At 53.0% G+C, this 20,972-nt stretch overlaps 1 protein-coding gene across 2 annotated transcripts in view; it reads left to right on the top strand.

Annotated features, from left to right (window-relative positions):
• The window catches only part of CORO2B (coronin 2B), a 125,230-nt gene that overhangs the window by 88,483 nt on the left and 15,775 nt on the right, over window positions 1-20,972 (top strand). For both annotated transcript variants that reach the window (XM_078079162.1, XM_078079163.1), the window contains one exon: window positions 15,280-15,396. In XM_078079162.1, the coding sequence (XP_077935288.1) occupies window positions 15,280-15,396 (117 nt within the window). The remainder of the gene's footprint in view (window positions 1-15,279; window positions 15,397-20,972) is intronic.

Below are 20,972 nucleotides of genomic sequence, written 5' to 3'. Positions count from 1 at the left end.
GAGGGCAGGAATAGCACTTTCTAGACACAGGAGAGATGCCTTGGTGTCTGAAAAGAGGTGGGGCTCAGGGGAAGGTGTGAAGTCCGAGGTCCTGCTTTCAGCTCTGCTACTTTTTTGCTTTGTGACCTTGAACAAGTCAATGAAACTTTCTAGGCCTCCGTTCTCTCATCTCTAAAATTAGGAAACTAGTACCTCCCCCAGGGGAGAGGGGAGAACTCAGGTACCATGTTTATAAATGTGTTTGCAAACCATAAAACCAATATCACTAATAGAATAATACACTTAGATCCATCCAGCTCCTGCAAGACAGCTTTGAATCCTGCCTCCCATGTCACCTTAGACAAGTCATTTATAAAAGGGAAATAACAAGTTAACACATACTTAAAGTACTTAGAAAACACAAACTCAGTAGGTGCTCATTAAATGTGAGTTATGACTACATCTCCTGGAAGAGAGAATTCATTCAGTCAACCAATTTTTGCTGAGCACCTACTATGTGCTGGGTACTGTTGGAAGAACTAGGGACCCAACAGGAAACAAAACAGATAAAAATCCTGGCCTTCCTGGGGCCCATGTTCCAGTGCAGGAGACAGACAATAGAGTAGGTTGTTGAGTATAATAGAAGGTAATGCTAGGAAAAAAATTAGAGAAAGGGACAGGAATGGGAGAGGGTGAAGTGGTAGTAACAACTTTCAATGCAGTGGTCAGGTACTCTGATTGGCTCAGCTTTAATTAATGTTCATTCTGATCCAATCAGCTGTGTGTGTGTGTCTGTCTGTCTGTCTGTCTGGGGAGTGGCTAACGTGGCTGCAAGCCTCCCCATCTATGGATAAGGGCCATAATTAGGGAGTCACTGTGAGCTGCACAGACACTCCAAGGGAGGACCCCTGAATTCAAGCAGTACGTTCTTCTCTTCCTGGCCTGCCTTGGCTTTCGACTTCCTAGGGCCAATCTAGCTGAAGGTCTTTTTCTTCAGCTGTCAGGATTAGGGAGACAGAGGTTAAGGGGACCACTTGAATAGCAAGGATAAATGCCCCCTTGTACCCCAGGTGCCGCTGTCCCTTTCTGACTGAGGCTTACTGTGTACGTGACCTCCCCAGGAGAGCTGCTTAGCATGCATGCTGCTGGCTGCTAGCTCATCCTGCAGCCCTGGGTAGGTTAGAGCCCCCTTCCCACCCAGGCTGAGCCAGGCATGGCCTCGGGCTCCGCGGTACAGGGTGTGGGCTCTGGCGGACGAGAAAGCCCCAATTTCTGTGCTGATGGGAGCCCTCTCTTCCTTCTCTCGCCCACAGCCCCCAGAAGGTGGCCTTGGGGGCCAGGGGACAACCAACGGATGGGGTCCCAGGGATTGGCAGGTGGGCAGCCAGGACCGAGCTCAGAGGAGCTGCCCACACTGTGTCCTACGGGGGTCCCCAGACGAGCAGGCACTGCGCTCCCAACCCCCAGCCTTCACGGCTACATCTGTTGCTGTTCAACATAGACCAGGCCTCATGTCCCATTTATTGTTTGAGAATTAGAGTAGCCCCAGGTCACGGGAAAGATAATGGATCTGGCTGGAGGCCCGGTAGCAGGCCTACCAGGGGATGTGCTCCCCGCCCCACCCCCTCTGGCAACCCAGCTCTGCTCCTCGTCGTAAGAGCCAGTCCCTGCCCGGGCCCTATGCGCGGATAAGGGAGGGTATGGATCTTTTGCAAAAGGTTACCTGCTTCGCACTCATACATCCATTCAATAAAAACTTATTGAGAGTGTATCCTATTCTCAGCACTGTGCTAGGTAGCCGTGACCAAAACAGAATGTCATGGAGCTCACATTCAGAGGGTTGGGGGGGGTGGATTTCCTTTCTAGGCGGCCGGTGCCAAGCCCAGGGAGGGTCCCTGTCTGTGTTGGATGAGCAAATGGGTGGAGGTTCAGTTTATAACCACAGTCAGTCAGAGCTGGAAGGGCCCCGATGTCTCAGCTCCGTCCCACAGACACTTCTGAGCACGTGTGCAGGGGCCGTGCTGGGCTGGGTTTGCAGCTTGGGTTAGGCGCCTGCCCCACCCGATGGACTGAAGAGGGGCAGCCCAGAGGCACTGAGCACAGTGGGGGGGGGACGGTGGTCCTGGGTGCAGAACACAGGGGCAGGGTGGGGACACGGACCCCTATTTTGTAGATAATAATGATAAGTGAGGTTTATTGAGTGCGTATTTGGTGCCAGGGCTGTGCGGAGGGGCTTTTACGTTTATTGTCTCCTGAAGGAAACTGAAGTCCCGGGAGGAAGGGACTTGCTCACTCATTGGTGTGCACAGAGCCAGAGCCGGATACTGGCTCCAGGAGCTCGGAGGGCATGCGGTACGTCCCTTCACCCACCACCCAGCCGCCGAGGACCACCCAGCTTCAGCAGATACAGTGAGAGAAGGCTTGAGATGGGGTGGGGGGGGGGGCATCTAAGAAGTGAGTTGCTCACCTTCCATTTAAAGGGGGCTTTCAAGGCCATTGATGTCCCAGGGTCATTGCCTCCGAGGTGGCACAGCCTCTTAGATATCCCTGATGGCCTCTTAGATATCCCTGATGGACCGAGGCCAAGGGGTGAGCCACAGGTCCCCCGCCCTGCCTTCGGGTTCCGCAGCTTCCATGTGGGCAGTGCCAGCCCGGGGCTGAGACTTGGCCATGAAGATGTCAGGCATTGGGTCCCTGCAGAGTCTGCATGCTCTTGATGGATGGTGGGCTCTCTCGGGGGAAAATTCCAAAGAGACGAAGCAGAGGAGTGGCCCAGCTCTGGGGAGTGTGAATAGTGCCCTACAATCCCCTCCCACTGCTAACAAAAGCAGCATCTGGGCAACTGGCAGCATGTGGTTGGGGGATTATTTGATCCTGAATATAGACTGACATTGTGTTTAGGGCCAGAGGGCATAAGAAGCATGTTTTATACTTCGTAGGTTTCCCTGGGTCCCATACTCCGCTGAGAACCCTCCATGATTATCTCATCTAAGATGAAGGTGCTGATGGTGCGCCTGGCTGGCTCAGTTGGTTGAGCATCCAACACTTCATCTCAGGTCTTGATCTCGGGGTCGTGAGTTCAAGCCCTGTGTTGGGCTCCATGCTGAGTGTGGAGCCTATATTAAAAAAAAAAACAAACCAATGAGGGTGCTGATAATCTCTTGGGGAAGACAACCAACATCCATGAAAGAAAGCAAACAATACAAGGTAATGCTAAATTGAGAAGCAGGGCAGCATCGAGGTTAGAGAACCACAGAAGACTATACACCTTGTGAACGGTACCTCCTTTGAGTTGTGCAGTGCACAACCCATGCAACTATACAGGGGATCTGATTTGGCCCAGAGTTTGTAACATTATTCTCACTCAGACAGTTTATAGCACTCAGTAAAAATTTACTGAGATCCTGCCATCGGTCGGGCACAATTGCAGGCATTCAGGTTACAGCAGAGACCAAGATCAAGCACCAGGCCTTGCGTAACTTACATCCTAATTCAGAAGTCACGCAGACTGAGGCTTGAGTCCTGGCCTTGCCACTGTATTAATTAATCTCTCTGAGCTTTGGTTTCCTCATCTGTAAAATGGCCACAATGATGATATGTACTTCGTAAGGTTCTTGTGATAATTAATTGAAATAACACTTGGTTTCAGGTGTGACACTTGGAAGGCCCTCAGGAAATGGCAGCCAACATTATCACCAGTGGTGGTTCATGGGGGGACAGGCTTGTGAAGCTGATGGAAGGGGACAGTCACAAGATGTGGAAGAGTCAAACAAGATGTCTCAGCAGGAACAGGAGTCAAGGTGGCTCCTGAAGGATAGTAGGGCTTACAGAGGGTCCAGAACAGATTCTTCTAAGGATGGGTGTCCTGAGGAATGTGGGGATGGGCAGTGAGGCAGTCATGGGCCAGTGGGGAGTCCTCTGATTTGGGGACCATATTTTCCCCAACCAAGGGTCAGGACACCCATGATCCAGCAAAGAAGTTCTGTGTTTCTTCCAGATGTGAGAAGCAGTCTGAGATAAGGTGTGGTCATCAAAATTCTGGGATTTCAGGAGATTTCTGTGTTTTATTAGAACCTGAGACATAACGTTTAACATAGGGCCTGTCTCTTGACAGATCTGAGAAGTATGACCCCAATAGAGCTGGACAAACTGGTGGGTAAGGTTAGGGGAGGGCAGGTGGATCAGGATGTGGGCCCCCAAAAGCCAAGCAGATAAGCTTGAGGAGGTAGGGACAAGGCAGATGCCTCAGTCAGGATTCCTGGTTACTAACAACGGAGGTCACCCTGGTCCTCGTAAGCAGACAGGGATTGGGGGCCTTCACGGATTCAAGGGGCTGGGGGCGGTGAAGGGCCAGACTTGGAACACAGAGAAGCACTAAGTCAGCCCTGAGGGCCCAGAGCAGGAAGTTAAGTCAGTCGTTGGCCATCCTGGGTGGGAAGTATTGGCCATGTCCAGTCAGGCGTCCCTCCTTGGTCCCCAGAGAACTCTGGGTTGGAGGAGCCCCACTTCAGCTCTTGTGATGCAAGGTGAGGAGCTGCATCCCATCAGTCCCCCAAATCAGGAAAGGAACCTGGATATCCAACTGCCCAAATTCCTACAAATGGTTATACCCATGGAAGGTTCCGGAGGGGCTGTACAATGAGAGTGATAATTATGGAATGCCGACCTCACACTGGGGTTGCAGAGGAACCAAGCACCCAGGAGACCAATTGGAAGGCTGCTGGAGCACCTGGGGGGGTAGGGGGGTGTGGGCACAGTGGGTCTGGAAGGGGCAGATGTGAAGGCATTTGTGGGGATTAACTTACCAGAGGCCTCAGGCGTCCTCTCTGAGTGCTGAGAGCTGCCCCGCATCTCTGGGGCTTGGCGAACAGCTGTCAGGGCTCTAGAGGGTCACGTGGCCCTGGGCAGACATTCAGACGTCCTCTTGCTGATCGCCAAGAAGGAGTGCGGGGCTCAGGCAGGAGGCAGTGAGCCATTAGCAAAGGCTGCTGTAGAGGCAGGAGCCCCGGGGTGACAGGTGTACCACGGGTTTGTTATCTGGGGCCCTCCAGAATGCCCCCACTGTTCTGAAGGAGAGACTGAGGCCCAGAGAGGCGGGAACTTGTCCCAGGCCACCAGCCAGTGAGCAGCAGGGCTGACATAAGTCCAAGGGCGCTGACCCCCAGGCTACTGGCCTTCTAACTGGGATGGAGGTTCAGTGGTGTCCCCCGGACCCTGGGGGGACTGGGCAAAAACAGTAACCCCGAAGGAGCTTCCTTTCAAGCTGCAGGAGACATACGCAGGGGTGTCTCAGTAAGAGCCTCAGGCCAGAGGGGGTCCCTTTCTCTCTCCTTCTGTGGCCCAGGCAGCAAGTGCAAGTGATTTTTATATTCTCGGCAATATCCCTGGAAAACACAAGAAGGCCTGGGGGATGGGGGTCTCTGTTGAGATGGCCCTTGGTGTATCAGGTGTTCAGGCCTCTGGGCCAGAAAGCAGAGGGCTGACCCGGGAGCTGCTCCTGACCTTGACTAGGTTGCCCCTCAGGCCCATCCAGGCCTCCATCCCTCCCCAGGCTGCTCCCATTTGAGGTGGGTTTCCATTAGGGCCCTCTCTGTGGCAGGGCCCCTGGGGAGAGGCACCAACCAGGCTCTGGAAGGTGCACGCAGGATGAGGCCTGTTTGGGGCCAAGAAGTGGGGAGACACAGCAGAGCCTGTGGCCGACCCCACGGTGGCCCAGGCCATGTGTCCCCCAGGCTCCCCACCTGCCGGGAAAGCCAGGCTCTGTGGCAGGGGGGCGGGAGGGAGGGCTTGGTGCTCCCCTTGATCTTGAGAGCGTGTGTGAGCACGCTTTTTCTTTCGATTTTCTGCCTGGACTAGAAATTGCTTTTCTATTCATTGTAAAACAAAATTAAGTCTTTCCCAATTTGCATAGATGCTGTCTTGTATTTTGTATTTTTGTATGTTTTATATTTTTGTCGTGTGTAATTTTTTTTGTATTTTTGCCAATTCTTTCACGGTCCCAACAGGTTACATTTAGGGGTTTCTGCCCACACACCCCTTCTCTATTGTGGGACACTGGGAAGTGATGGGGGGCCTGGGATGCTGGAGAATCTCCTTCCCTCTGCGGTCTCTCCCCACACCCTGTCCCCCAACACACTTAAGGCCTGGGATACCAGGAAACATGTTCCCTGGGCTGGGGGTCCCTCTCCCAGCCCCTCAGCTCCCTGAGTATATATAACATAGTTCTTGCTCTGCAGGAATTGCTGGGCACACCTGGGTCCGCCTGCAGCCCATTCTCCTGCATTAAACCATCAAAGGCTCCCATTGCCATGGGGTAGAGTCCAGATTCCTTCTCAAGACCAGCAACTTCCTCAACTGTGTGTCTAGGCCTTCCTCTGTGGCCTTGTCTCTCTCCACTTACTTCGCTTTCCAGATATACCCGGGCCTTTGCAGGCGCTGGTCTTTCTGTGTCTTAAGCATCTCCTATGCTATCTCTGGCTGTGTATTATCATTCCTTTGGATCTTTGACACCTCCTCTGGGAAGGCCTTCCTAATTTCAGAGTCTCCAGTACTTTCCCTCCTCTGTGCTCCCATAACCTCCCCTTTCCCCACATTTGCCCCACCAAAGCACAGCCCACCAATTGTCTGTTTCCCCCAGTAGAATAGTAGCAACCAAGGGCACAAACCCCCCCCCAGGACATCCCATCAGATTTGTCAGTTTGGAGTTTTCTTATCTTCTTTATGTATTTTAGCATAGGGTTTTATAAAAGGGGCCAGTAATCAGGAAACTGCAGAGACAGGCATGAACTCTGAGGTCCCAGGAAGCCCCCTCCCCAATACACACACACACGCACACACCCTCACTGTCACTCAACATCTTCCTATCCCAGACCCAGGGAGCTTCTTCTCTCTTCTCATGGGGTCTGCAAAAGGATACTGCCTAGGACCGTGGACAAAGGTGGCCCCATCACCTGTTCTTCCTGGAGCCTGGAAGGAGTGAGTGTGTCTCCCAGAGCTGAAATACCCGAAGAAACAGGATTCCTCACAGCTGTTCCCCAAACAACACCTTCTCTCCACCCCCACAACCCTCCCACCCCCGCTGAGCCTTTTCCTACTCCCTCTGCCCATGCACACATACACACATACAAATACACCAGGGATCTTAACTGGAAAAGTCAGCAAACCCTTTTCATCTTGAAAAACACAAAGATGAAAGAATGAGGGGAAAATCACAGCAGGAAGTCGTGGGGTTAGGAGGCTTTCTGAGGTCCCGCCATGTGCTGGTCTCCGTCCGGATGTTTAACTTGAGAGCATTCACAGCCCCTTTCCCACACTCTGCCCTCTGACTCCGCATCAACCCCTGAAGCTCAGCCCCAGATGTAGTTTCTCAAGGTCACAACAGAGATTCCAGAATTATCTCCCAGCATAGGGATGGGAGAGAGCATTTGTCTAGTCTTTGGATGATATTTTCTAGGTGTTAAGGATGGGAAGGGGAGTCCAGGCTAAGGGAACAGCATGAGCAAAGGCCCAGAGGTGGGAAATTGGGTGGCAGTCATTCACCTAGCTTGAGCTCCTGCTACGAGCTGGGCCCTGAACGAGGTCCCAGCCATGCCTTTATCAAGGTCACTGACCTCATGGTGCTCACAGCCTTGTGGCAGGGATGAACCAGGAACAAAATCATCTAGGTAGCAGGAGCATTGGAGGCGGGGGCACGGAGGTGTGTGCAAAGCCATGGTGTGGCATCAGCAGTGGGGTGAGGGATTCTGTCGAAGCAGGACCAAGCTGGACTACAACGGCTCTGATGTCTGAATAAGGAGTTCAGCTTTTCAAATCTAAGCAATAGGGAGCCATTGAATCTTATGGAGCGGGGGAGTTACTGCAGCAGAGGTGGACTCTAGGTGACAGTACGGAAGATGAATCGGGGAAAGAATTGAAGAGGGCGGACACTAGAGGCAAACGGACAAATCGGGGACCCACTTCAGGAAACCCGCAGAACAATCCTGCAAGCTCTAGCATGAGTAAAGCCCTCCATCCAAAATAGATCTCCTCCCAGACTGCCTGAGAGTCTGAAAACCCAGGAGAGTTACCTGGGGGCCAGAAGGCTCTCTAAAGGCTCCTGTCGGTAACCGCATAGATGAACTTCAAGCAGGAACAGACTGACCCGTTATCCCCCAGTGTCCTCCTTAGAAGGCTTTTGTTTATTGGATTAACTGGCCAAAGAGATCAGGGCCCGAACTATGGGACATGAGACCGGTGCATTCTGATCGGGATGGAGGGAGGGAAGGAGCAGAGTCAGAGGCCTGGACACAAATGGCCATGTGGGTCGTGTGTGCACATGTGTATAAATGTCTATGCACGAGCAAGTGTGTTGGGGACTGTCACTGGCAAATCGGGTATACTCTGGGGGGGTTCCCACACTTTGGGTGAGGGGCACACCGAGTTTAGGAGTTTTACCCGCGCTGAGAAGGCCATCGTGGCGCCCAGGGCCCCGAACCTGCACAGACTTGTCCTGGCTATCATTTCAGGTGTGGTGACCAGGAACGACTGTCCTCCTTTGTCCAGTCGCACCTTCCCAGGGCGATGCTCATTGAGTACACGTACGTGGAAGTGCTTTGTGGAGTGTCAAGGGCTGTGAGTTGAGGGCCAGGCTTCCTTCAGGCCCAGGGCCGTGACACAGGGGCCTTGAGGAGAAGGACTACGCTTCCCATTTTATGATGACCCTCTCTCTGTTAGTATCATCTTCCATCTGGAGGAGAGAGAACAGAGAAGACTGCAAGCAGCCGAATGGGGTGGTCTGGGAGGCATGGGACAGCGCAGAGCACGAGCGTGATGACCGGGTGGCCAAAAATGGCTCCCCCCACCAAAGCTCGGAATGCCACCGTTAGAACTCCCAAACTTCGTTGCCCATTGGAATACTTGGGGATCTTGAAAAAATACTGATGTCTGTCTGGCTCCCCGGTCCCAGTCATGGCGATTAAATCAAGAGGGGCGCAACCAGGGCATTGGGATTTTTTTAAAATTCCCAGGTGATTCTAAAATGTAGCCAAGTTTGAGAATCACCAGGGAGAAGGGAGAGACTGTGTGAGGGAACGGGGTTCTCCGAGAGCAAGTTCAAGGGGCTTCACAACAGAGTTGCCAGCCAGCCAGTCCTGAGAAGCTCACGAGAACTTCTGAGGTCCTACTTGTGATCGATGACCACTTTTCTCCCTCATTAGCAAGTGTCTCACCTCCAGTGGGAGACAGGAAGTGGCAGAGCAGAGGGGCCTCCAGCCTCCCAGCTCCTCACCTTCAGCATGGCAGCCCAGGAGCTCAGTCTTCTTATCCCTAAAATGGATTGGTCCTGGAGGGTTAGAAGCATTTCGTGAAGCTTTGTAGGGTTGTTAACAAGATTTAAATAAAATAACGTACATAAATTGCTCAGCACGAGGCTTGGGGGCTTGTGAGCACTTGTCCACTGATCTGTTCTTGCCATCTTTGTCATCGTCATTGTCATCAGGAGTATGGCCATCCCGCGTCTTTCCGATCACTGTCTTGATGTGACTCTGCACATTCTGTCCTGGTACCAGAGGCAAGGGGCTCTGGCTGCAGCCCAGCCTGGCTTCATACGGTTAAAAGGGCAGCCACGAAGAAGCAGGAAAGGTGATAGCCCAGGGTGTAGGAATCTGGGAAGCCCCGAGAGACCAGGGGCCATGTTCAAGGTCACTCGGCCGCTGAGGTGAGTTCCGGCCTGGCAACCCTCCCTCCAGCTCAGAGTCTGTCCTTGCAGCCCTGAGCTGATACCCCAGGTAAGAAATGTTTTGCTTCTGTGTACAAAATTCAGCTTTGCCACAGCGGGAAATTCTAAGAGGCTGAAGCTGCAGTGCGGGTTGTTTTGAAACCCTCTGGTCCTCAGTCAGTTCACTGGGTTCAGATAGAGCCTGGACGGAGGCCCAGGGCACCCGCCGCTCCCCTGGGCCGCCTTTCCCAGGGAGCCTGGCCTTGGCACACTCAGAAACCTGCTTGCAGTCAATTATACAATTTTATTCCATTTCAGGGAGCTTGTTTTCCCCCAAACCATTCGTGGGGTAACAAGGGAGTAGAGAAGCTGTGTGAGCAAACATACTTATGTTCCCCCCCGCAAAGCTCTGAAACCTATACATCTGGTGGACACCAGTCTGCCCCTCACTTCTTTAGGACCTCCTTGACCAGAGCCAGAGAGGAATATCTTTCAGTCAGAGCTGCAGAATGGGTATGTGTGTATTTTTAATAACATCTATCTTTGGGGGCGCCTGGGTGGCTCAGTCATTAGGCGTCTGCCTTCGGCTCAGGTCATGATCCCAGGGTCCTGGGATCGAGTCCCGCATCGGGCTCCTTGCTCAGCGGGAAGCCTGCTTCTCCCTCTCCCACTCCCCCTGCTTGTGTTCCCTCTATTGCTGTCTCTCTGTGTCTGTCAAATAAATAAATTTTTAAAAAAACATCTATCTTTGGGATACAAATTGTAAATGTTCATCGTGGAAGAATTGGAAACCGTGAAAATCCAACTAGCCGGAGATCACCGCTCTTAACGTTTTGACGTATTTTCTCACAGACTATGTGTTTTTTTAATAGATAGGGATCATTTTATGTGCATAGCTTGCTTCTGACTATTTCACTAAACATTAGCTCTTGAGCAATTCTCGAGTCATTAAGTATTCTTTGGAAATACAATTTTCAGTGACCTCATAATATTCTGTAATATGGGTATACCATAATTCATTTTGGCGCTGTCCCCTTGTTGGGCATTTATTATATTGTTCTCTATTATAAATAACACAGCAGTGAATGTCTTCCCGTGCTTCTCTGTGTATCGCCCTGGGATAAGTTCCCCAAGTGGAATTATTGGCCAAAGGCTAAGAACCTTTTAAAAGTCCTTGAGAAACTAGATCAAATGCACTTGCAGGAAGGTCCAGAGAGGCCAGTGTCCCAACCTCTACCAACGTTGCCTTCCGGTAGACAAGGTATTTTTGAGATATGACCGGACCCCCAGCACCGGGCTTCTCCTTGAGAAGGCTCAGGGTATGAAACAGCGGCTCCCCAACATTTGATGTTGAAGGTCTGTCTCACTGAAGGGGGTTTGGATTTATCCTTTGAGGCCTCCAGGCTAAGGCCCACACCAACAGCACGAAGATTTCTGTCGGGATTCTAGGATTCTAGACACCAAGGAACGGGCTTCCCCACCCCACCCCAGGCAGCAGGATCTCTGCCCCAGCTCTGTTGAGGCTGAAGCTGTCTTTGAGGTTCAAGGACCAGATGGCAGGATAGACCCCAGGACCCCTGACACCCTACCACTGGGGCACTGTGAACTGACCGTCTCCGCAGTGATCCTAACCTTATGAAACACTGACAAACCTTGACTCTGCTCCTTGGACACGTTCTACACCTCTGCTCCCTCGGCAGTAAGATGAAGCCGTTATGAGGATGAAGTCTGATTACATTAATGATGGCTGTTAGTGTCGCTGTGCGAATTAGGAGGAGAGTGAGTGAGAGAAGGCGGTGTTGCGTAGAAGTTACGGACCAGATCCGGATTTGGTCTCAAGTCACACCCCCATACAGAAAATGGAATAGAAAACAGAGGTATTTGGGGGTCTGGGGAAAGGATTGTTCATATTTTTTTTTAAATACAGAACAGGCTTCCTTTAGAACATCTGGCACCTGCATTTTATTTCTTTGTTCTTTAATTTTTATGCCTCTCAAAGCAGTAATGGTCCAGAGCTCACACTGCCTAGTGATGCTACAAGGCCTACAGCCTAAGTGATGCGCTGCAGTCTGCTCGTACCGGCTCAGGAGAGCCTGCCGCTACATTCTTAGGACTTCTGCAAGCCGACTGGTACACATTATTAATTATTGGTACACAGTATTAATTATTAAAAATTAGTTATGCAAACTTGCAATTAAATAAATTACATCAAAAACAAAGGTACTAAATGTTAACAATTCGTCACTCCCTAGTTACTTGACTACTCTCTGTGCTCCCCAGGTGACTGGTGTCTATGATATCCATGGTAGAAATCTCACATGACTGTGGACTGTTCTGAGTCTCTTCTGACTCTACTGTTGGTGACAGCAACCTGGTAGATCAAAGTTAGCATGGTGGGAACATTTACATCACTGAAATTGGCAAATGCTCCAAATGGGGCCTTTTTTTCCTGGAAAACCAGTTAAACAGTTACCAGTCCACCACTGCCTGTAACTTTAGTCCCTCCCCCACTTCCCTATAATCCCCAAAGGGAGCTCTGTTCATGGATTTTAGCTGTTTCCTATTGCACTTATCCCCATATTTCTTAATTACATGCTTTCACCGCCATGTCTAGATTTTTAAAATCTTAGACATTGTATGTTGACTTCCTATTATGGAAGATGAGGATCTGGCTCTCTTCCAGCTCAGTCTCCCCTCTTACTACACACACACACACACACTTTCCCTACCTCTGTGCTCCCAGTATGTTTTAGTATAACTCTTGTTTCAATAAATATTCAAGGTTTACATTATTACAGCTATGTAAATATTGTACATATATCATTATCACTATGATTTACATTAGCTTTCTTACACAACCTTTTTCCTGGAGTTAATAATTACATTTTTTTATTTACTTGATTTCTCCATAGAACAGTGGTTTTCAGATGTTTTTTCTTAGTAGTGGAACTTGTCTTTCAAACAAAATGTTATGTGAAACCTTTCCGTATAAAATAGGAAAAACAGAGTTGCCAGGTCGAAAGGGAGTTCTTCCCTTGAGGGCTGCCATGTACAGCTAAGTAGGTTGTGCACTGCACAACTACAGAGGTCATCGTTCACAGAAGCAACAGTGTGATTTAGTCACGACAATCGTAATTCCCCACCCTACTGGGGAATGCATCCATTGTGTAAGGCAAGGTCCGCCTGGGAGTATACATTACATCAGGATCATTCTCGGCTTTAAAAAGACTTATTCCCTTCCCAATGCAGGGCTCTGACCTCACTCCATTCTGAATAGGTTCCAGCGATGTTGCTTAACCTGTCCCTCTAGGCTTCGGGCCAGAAGCTGCTCTTAGCTGATGGCCACCTATTGACTGATTCAGTGCCCCTTTGGATATGCCTGGGCTGGGCTGGGTGCCAAAAGCGTAATGCAGACAGCTTTGCTCAGGGATCACTCAGACGCAGCCTGTGGGATCAAATGTAAGGAATGGTGCCGTTAGAGAGTGTGTGAGCTGTGGGAGCAGACAAGGCAGGGCCTATCTGCCCTTGGAAGTCAGGGCTGGAGGAGAAGCGGTGGCCCAAATGAGCAGTGGGATTCAAAAAGCTCAGCCTTGAGGGTCACCCCTAGGCAGGAACCCCTGATTTGCTTTCAGCTGGGTAAACTCGGGCAAGTGGCTTAAGCTTTCTGGGTCTTAAGTTCCTCAGACCTAAATCACAGGATGTGTGAGAGTAAAAGATCATGTGTAACCCTGACAGATGCCATGGTCACATGTGGCTCAGTCTCTGCTTAGAGTCTCATTTAAAGAAACAGTCAAACAGCCCAAAAGTAATTGAAAAGGTATCCCCGTTCTAATTGCATCCCCCATAGAATGGCAAAGGGGACCCCATTCCTAACTGCTGGTGGTGCCCCCCAGATCTCCTTTGCCTCCATTCTGTAATTTTCCCACAATGCACGGTGTCCGTGAAGCTCCCCTTTGTACACCTCCGATAACTTTTTCCCCCCTCTCTCTTTCGCTGCCTCATTTCTCACCCTCTGTACCATTGCCATTTAATCTTGGATCTGTTTCTTCTCTACCCATCTCGGCCACTGCTGTGTCACAAAAAGTCAGAGGATCTGGAAATGAGCTGCTGGACGTGCGGGCGGAAAGTGGGTGGGGAGAGGTTACAGCAGGACACACTCTGAAATCCCTTTTGCCCCATCATGCTGGTGAAGCATAAGGCACATGAAGCAGAGGCTTTGCAAAAATTGATTCTCTTCTTCATTAGTCCGTTGAGGGACCTAAAGGGGGGTGAGGGATGGCCTGCCTGAGGTGCCTCTGATGACCTACCCACTATCAGCCGATGGGAAGTGACTGGGAAAATCTTCCCTATTTCCTCTGATGCCCCCAAAAACCTAGTATTAAAAAGTCCTGGGGATGGAAACACAGCTTCTGCCTGTAATTTTCCTTCCCTTCATTAAACATGGACTTCCCTTCCCTTCCCCTTCCCCCACATTCTTTGTTTCATCTTTTGTGGGATTCATTCCCTTTGAAGGACATCTTTCAGGTCATGTACCTAGCACAGAGCGTGTGCCAGGCTTGTAAGGAGCTGGATAATCAGAGACAAGAGACAGATTCTGTCCTCAGTTGCTTGCAGACAAATAGAAACAGGCTGCAACTGCACATGATGGTGCCTGTAATAGAAGGAAGCCTAGAATGTTACGAGCACCCAGAGGAGGAGCTCTTCACCCATTGAAGGATCAGGGAAGACTTCCTGGAGGAGGTGTTATTGTCTAATCTGTATGATAATAATACTACTAACATATATTGAGCATTCACTGTAATGATAATCTCCACACGAAGCACTTTGCTAAGCGTTAGCTCATTCAATCTTCACCAAAGGCTAAGAGGCAGATGTTATTCTCCTCATTTCAGGAATGAGGAAACTTAAGCTCATAGAACTTCACTGACTTTCCCACGGCCATGTCGCTAAAAGGTAGCGGAGCTGTAATTCAAACACAGGCCTGTGTGCCTCCATAGACTGTGCTTTGAACCACAGGGCACTGTGTACAGGTGTTTAAGATGCTCACTGAACAAGCATCCACATCTGGGAGCCGCACTGTTCACAGCGTAGGCAGAGTGACACGTATGACAGTGTTCAGGTGGACCCAGAGACTCAGGCCTCTTTGCTGACTCCTGGAGCAGCAGGAAGGAGCCTCCTCCCCTGGAGGGCAGCTGCGGGGCGGGGGTGGGCACTGGGGAGAGTACATACGTTCTTGTGTCTGGAGGTGTGGGCTGCTCACTGGGCTTTGGTTGTTCAGGTGAATAAGACCATCCTAACTTTAAACTTTTTTACTTGAGGAAGGGGTACCTTTTCCTAATTTGCACAAAGGCATCATATGGACCAACAGTGGTCCTGCCTTATCGCTCTGCTTTGTGTCCCCTGCCCCATGACCATTTGGTGTCGGGGAGGACACAGCCACGGAACAATTTGGACCAGCCTGAGGCAGGGATGCAAAGGTGAATGAGACAATGGTAGGTCCTCTGGGACCTTCCAGTCCAGTTTAGAAGCCCAGAATAAAGGCTCTCCTTTCAGGGTCACCCTAGGATCATCAAACTAATCCTCTTCTCTCTCTTTCTCCTTGGCAGACTGGCAGGATTGAACCCAACTACCCCAAGGTCTGTGGTCACCAGGGCAACGTGCTGGACATCAAGTGGAACCCATTCATTGACAACATCATTGCCTCATGCTCAGAGGACACATCGGTGAGCAGGAGGGGTGCTCCCCAACGAGGGCGGACCCCCAGGGGGCTCCTCCCTGCTCTCCCCCTGGAGGCCTCCCTTCCTAAACTCCTCTCTTTCTCCCTTCTTTGCCTTTCTTCTGTCTCCTGTTTCATCCTTCCAGCTAGCCCCAGGATGGGGAGGGAGTTAGGAAAAGGACCAAGAGAGCGAATCCATGGAATATTTGGCGGATCTTGCGCCTTTAGTGTGATGTCGTTTGGAAGTGTTGATTTTGTAGGTGAGAATTAAAACACGAAGTTTAGGTATGTGATTCAGCACTTGTGTGTGGTCTCAAGAGAAGACCGTCCTCCCTGTCCTGGACTGGGCAGGATGCGGCTGGAGCTGGGGGGCTGCAGGGCGCAGGGGTCGGTGCGGCGAGCACAGGGGGGCAGCGGGAGAGACAGCAGGTGGAAGAAATGCCCATCCTGCTCTTCAGGGTGCAGGGAACTCAAGGAGGCGTGCCAGCGACCACAGCCAGCTCCGTCTCTGCCTGCTGAGGTGTTGGGTGCCTGTCACCAGCCATGAGGGAGCAGACACGCTCCAACTCGGGGCTGCTTCATACCGAGTGCCATTGGTCCTCACCGCCACGGCCACCTCCACACTGAGGGCCGGGCAAGGTCCCACACTAGGAAGTACAGGAGGGCTGCCGGCCGCCCAGGCCCCGCTCCCCCTGCTCAGCTACGCCTCATCAGGACACCAACCCACACGCTCCGGGCTGGAAGCCTCTGGCCCTCTCCCCAGGGCAGCGGGCTGGGAAGGAGAGGAGCAGTGAGCAGCTTGGTGAGGGGACGGACAGATAAGCCAGGGCTCTCAGAGTCGCTGGCCGCCCTGGCTCCACCTTTGGTCCAAATCTCTGCCAGACTGAGGGCGAGGGCGGGAGGGTCACTGACTGGGGCGGCCCTGCCCGGTTCTAGCTCAGCACCTTACTTCCGCTGGGGGTGAGTCAGGCACCTGTTGCTCCAGGGGCCCGGCTAATAAACCGGGCGTCCACGCTGTGGCTGCGGGAAAAGCCTCCCACCCCACTAGGCGAGCGGCTCTCTTCAGTTCGCACACACGGACCCCCGCACACCGACCGGGATTGAATCTCCGCCTGCCCGCTTGCCAGCTGGGTGACCAAGGGCAGATGACTTGCCCTCTCTGGGCCTCAGTTTTGCTCCTCCGTGTAACAGCAGTGATGAGACAGGCCTTGGGCAGTTGCTGTGAGGAGGAAAAGGGGTCTGTGCCTAGCACTGTGCCCGCTGGTCTCTGTCCTGCCCCGGAAACACCACCGGCAGAAGGGCAGGGACAGGCCACGCACTGAAGTGCCACGCAGAATGAAGTCACTGCGCCAAGGAGGTGGGACAGAGGGCCCTGCGCTCAGGGAGGTGGGATTCATGTTGCCAGAAGGGTAGGGGTAGGGGTGGGAAGAGATTCGAGAAAGCGGGGCCCTGGAGAAGCAGGACTGCTAGCAGAGAAGGGGTGGAAGGAGGCCCGGGGGGAGGGTCTCGGTCCCCAAGCCTCTGTAACAAAATACCAGGCTGGGCGGCTTGTGAAGAGTAGGCATTCATTGCTCCCAGTTCTGGAGGCGGAAGTCCAAGGTCAGGTGCCAGCATGGCTGGGGAGGGCCTCCTTTTTGTCCTATGCCCACGTGGCGGCCGGGGCTGGGGTCTTTCGGGAGGCTCTCTGATAAGGGCACTAATCCCGTTCCTGAGGGTTCCACCCTCATGACCTAGTCACCTCCCAGAGGCCTCACCTCCCAGAGGCCCCACCTCCCAATACTATCAGCTTAGGGGGCAGGATCTCAACATTTGTAGGGGACACTGCGCACCCCGGGGACCAGGGAAGGGGAGTAGCGGGCCAGAGCAGGGGGTCATGGCTGGCTCTGTGGGGGAGGGCCCCACCGCCCCACACCCCGAGTCAAACCAGCCCTGGGATGTGGCTCTGCCAAGAGGAGGGGAACACCCAGGGAGGAGCGAGGCTGCCAGGATTGGGAGACAAAGGGAAAGGACAGCAGGCCTGGGGGCACAGCTGGGAGGGCTGGCCCGGGCCCCCCTCCCCCCACCCCCGCCCCTGCCCAAGCCAGAAAGAAGAAGATTAAGTCTTCGGTCAGAGAGGAACTAAGCTCTCCTTCCGCCCCCACTCAGCCCCTGTCAGGTCTCCATACTCCCGGGGCCTCGGGGCCAGGGAGCTAACAGGCCCCCCAGGCTGGAGCAGCCCCTCCCGGAGAAGGTCCCTGAGGCCCAAGGTCCCACTGGGAGGCGGGGCACAGGGAGGGCCGGCCCCCCTCAGCACCTCACCAAAGGTCCTGGGTTTCCAGGTGAGGGAACTGAGGCACAGAGCCACGCAGGCCTGGCAGTTCGGATCCATCCGACACTCGGTATTGACATCTCTGAGGCTTCTCTGAGCAGGGCCCGGCCCAGACACCCACCGAGGGCACACGGGGGGAGGCATCCTCCGAAGCAGGGCCTGGGAGGAGTGGCACGGAAGGGGAAGGAGCCTGCAGCTCCCCAGCTCAGGTGAGGAGGCCTGTCCGCAGACCCAAGTGCCAGGCACCATGCTCCTCTTGGGGGCTGGGGAGCTGGAGCGTAGCTGTGGAAGCGGGTCTGGCCCAGGTCCCCATGTCTCTGCCCGCCTCTGCTTGGACACTGAAGGGAGCCAGCAAGCCCTCCCTGCTCCCCAGCTCTTTTCCCATATCCCCCACCCCTGAAAAACCTCCAGGGAAATCCAGGCCCCATGCCCAGCCCCTCCCCCAGAGCCGAGGAAGGCCTTAGGAGTCTGACCCCGTCCCTCCAGGGTTCCAGTGGCACATACCCAGGCCCTTTCCCAGTGGGCTCCTGTCCTGTGGGAGAGGTAGGGGCCATAACTCTCCCTGGCATCTGGCAGAATCCAGTTCTTTCCGCCGCTGGGTGATGTCACCTATTGTTGAACGGCTGTGCTTTTTATAGCCTCGGCTGCAGCTAGGGAGGGTGGTTGGCAGGCAGGGAAGGGCTCTACGGGCTTCCAGCCTCATGCTCCTAGCCTTCCCAGAGGGCCAGCAGCTGCAGAGAAAGGGAGAGCTTTCTGACATCTCAAGGAGAGGGGAAAGAGTGGTCCCAGAAGGGAGGGGGAGGCAGGCCCCTCTCCCTGGTAGGCTGAGCTCAGCAGCTTTTCCTCTGCTCCTTTATCCAAAGGCTGCCCTCCCACCCCACCCCCACCTCCCAGAAAGAATGCCCCTCCCCGAGGAGCTGGGAGTGGGATGGGGCAGGATGTCAGCCCAGCAGGGAGCAGCCAGAAGCCACCCACCACCCTGCCCTTCTCATCTACACACACACACACACACACACACACACACACACACACGCGCGCGCGCGCGCACACACACGCACAAGCACACGCACACGCTAGAGAACCGATACCTCTCCGAGCTGGAAGGGAGCACCATGCCCCTTCCAGCGATGGAAGGACAGTAGCCCGAGAGAGGTCGCCGGGCTGACAGAGGCCTCGCCCACAGACCTGGGACTGCAGAGCGAGTGGCAGTGTGGCTCTGTAGCTGGGCTCAGGAGTCTGCAGGCCTATAGGTTCTGCCACTTCCCAGGCCTGTGACCTTGAACCAGTTTCTTTAGCTCTCTGGGCACAAGTCGCCCTCCTGCCAAATGGAGATCGTATTGGACTCAGCATCAGAGCCAAACGAATATACAATGTTTCGTATTTCTTGTCTACTAAGAACTCTAGGGCCCCTGGGGAGTCAGAGAGCTGGAGTTGGAGACCCGGGGCTCTTCCCTCTGCATCTCATTCTTTGCTCTTTGAGCCCCCAGGTAGGCCTACTGTCACTGGTTTCCAAAAAAAGACTAAGCTGAATGGTGAACCTCAAGATCCAAGAGAGAAATTCCCCACCCTTTCCAAACCAGGAGTACAGGGGTGAATCCCAATCTATCCAGCTCACCACCGGCCAGAGTCAAGGCTGGCCGGCTCCCTCCTAGTCGGGGGCTGACTCATTGGTGCTGATGTGATAGCGAGGTTTCTGGGCTTCTAGGATTCTTCCATTGGCTCATGCATTCCAAAGGGATGTGCCAGGCACTGTCCCTTGCACTGAAGGCAAAGGTGGGACTTAGAAGATCCCACCCTGTACGGAGGAGTCAGCCATCCAGGGGGATGGCCTGGCAGGTTGTCGGTGCCCCTAGAAGGGTGATGTCTAGATACCTGGCACTGGGGAGCTGCTCTCTTTTTGGGGATAGATAAGCAGGACAAAGCATGGCCTCTCCAAGGTGTCAAATTCAATCCAGGGGAGAAGGAAGGCTTTGGTCAGCCATGTAAGGTCAGGGCCTGGATTTGAACAGAGCTTGTCAGACTGCAAAGCTCTCACGTTGTTGGCCTACTGCTCCCTCCCCAAGCACAGGGACACTTGGTTTTGTGGTTTTATTAACCATCCTCTGCTGTCTCCCCCACAAAACTGTGAGCTGCCCCGAGTCTAGTATGTGGGACCCAGGCAGAGCATATTTTGCTGGATTGAATGTAACTGACTTAAACAGGGCTCTGACCCAGGGACCTAAAAAGGGGCACAGCTGGCTTGCTAGAGAGAGCATTTTGCCCCAGCTCTCCACCCCTTCCTTCCAGAAATCCGGTTCCTCCGGCCCTATCAGGTTTCCTGTTGAAGCAACCTCTGAGCAGATCCACAATGCTCCTCCCACACCCATCCTTTCTTCGCTTCAAACAAATCCCTTGAATACCAAGGGATTGGAATTCCTTTTTCCAGCTACTTAGGCCCACTATGACCTCCAGCTCCTATGGCGCTTGGGGCCAACTATTTGCCGTAGCAGTAAATCAAGCAAAGCCAGGCTCTCCCTCCTCCCCAGGGATACACTCACTGATGTCAAAAGCAGAGGACTTGGGGAGATTAACTAGTATTGCCTCAATGTGCAGATGAGAACACTGGGAGGGAGGTGGCTGGGATCAAATGAGTTTATTGGAAGGTACCTCTCTCCCTCTCTGCAGGACATTTTTCATTGGGTCCCTCCGGCCCCGCCTGGGACCCTACATCTAACAGTTCTTGGTGAAAACTGCTCTTTGGGCCTCCCCCTGCAGGCCTCGGCTCCCTGGGACTTGGATCCAATCCAGAGGCTGAACCTGGGCACAGACACAACCCGCCCTCCCCATCCCCTCGGCTTAGCCCCTGGGTTCCTAGGCAGAGCTGTCTTCCTAACAAGTCAGCTCATCTGGCTAGAAAGCCTCAGACTCACAAAGACATGAAGCCCAGTTTAGTTTAACCCACATACCTCTTAATGGTGCACATGTCTCTGTTCATCAGCTGGACAAGGAACCTGAGCCTCGGAGAGGTCCCCTGGCTTTCCCAGGTCATCCAGCTAGTGGGTGGGATTAGAGCCTGGGTGGACCCTCACTTCACAGCTCCCCTAATGCCTCTACCTTCGCCTGGCATGGGACATTACCCAGGGATGTGCCTCGGTTAGCTGGATGCTCAGGAATTAGGCTGTTGGGGGAAGGGTCCCCTAATTAGAAACTTTTTCTCGAGCATGTTTGTTAAACTGAGAAGGGTACACCGAAGGGTGACCCCAAACCTTTGATTGAACTTGCCTTTCTCACCCTGA

The sequence above is a fragment of the Halichoerus grypus genome, chromosome 8 (genome assembly GCF_964656455.1).
Source record: "Halichoerus grypus chromosome 8, mHalGry1.hap1.1, whole genome shotgun sequence".
Lineage (NCBI taxonomy): Eukaryota > Metazoa > Chordata > Mammalia > Carnivora > Phocidae > Halichoerus > Halichoerus grypus.
The sequence above is the reverse complement of the archived record's forward strand: the minus strand, read 5'-3'. Positions and strand labels throughout refer to the sequence as shown.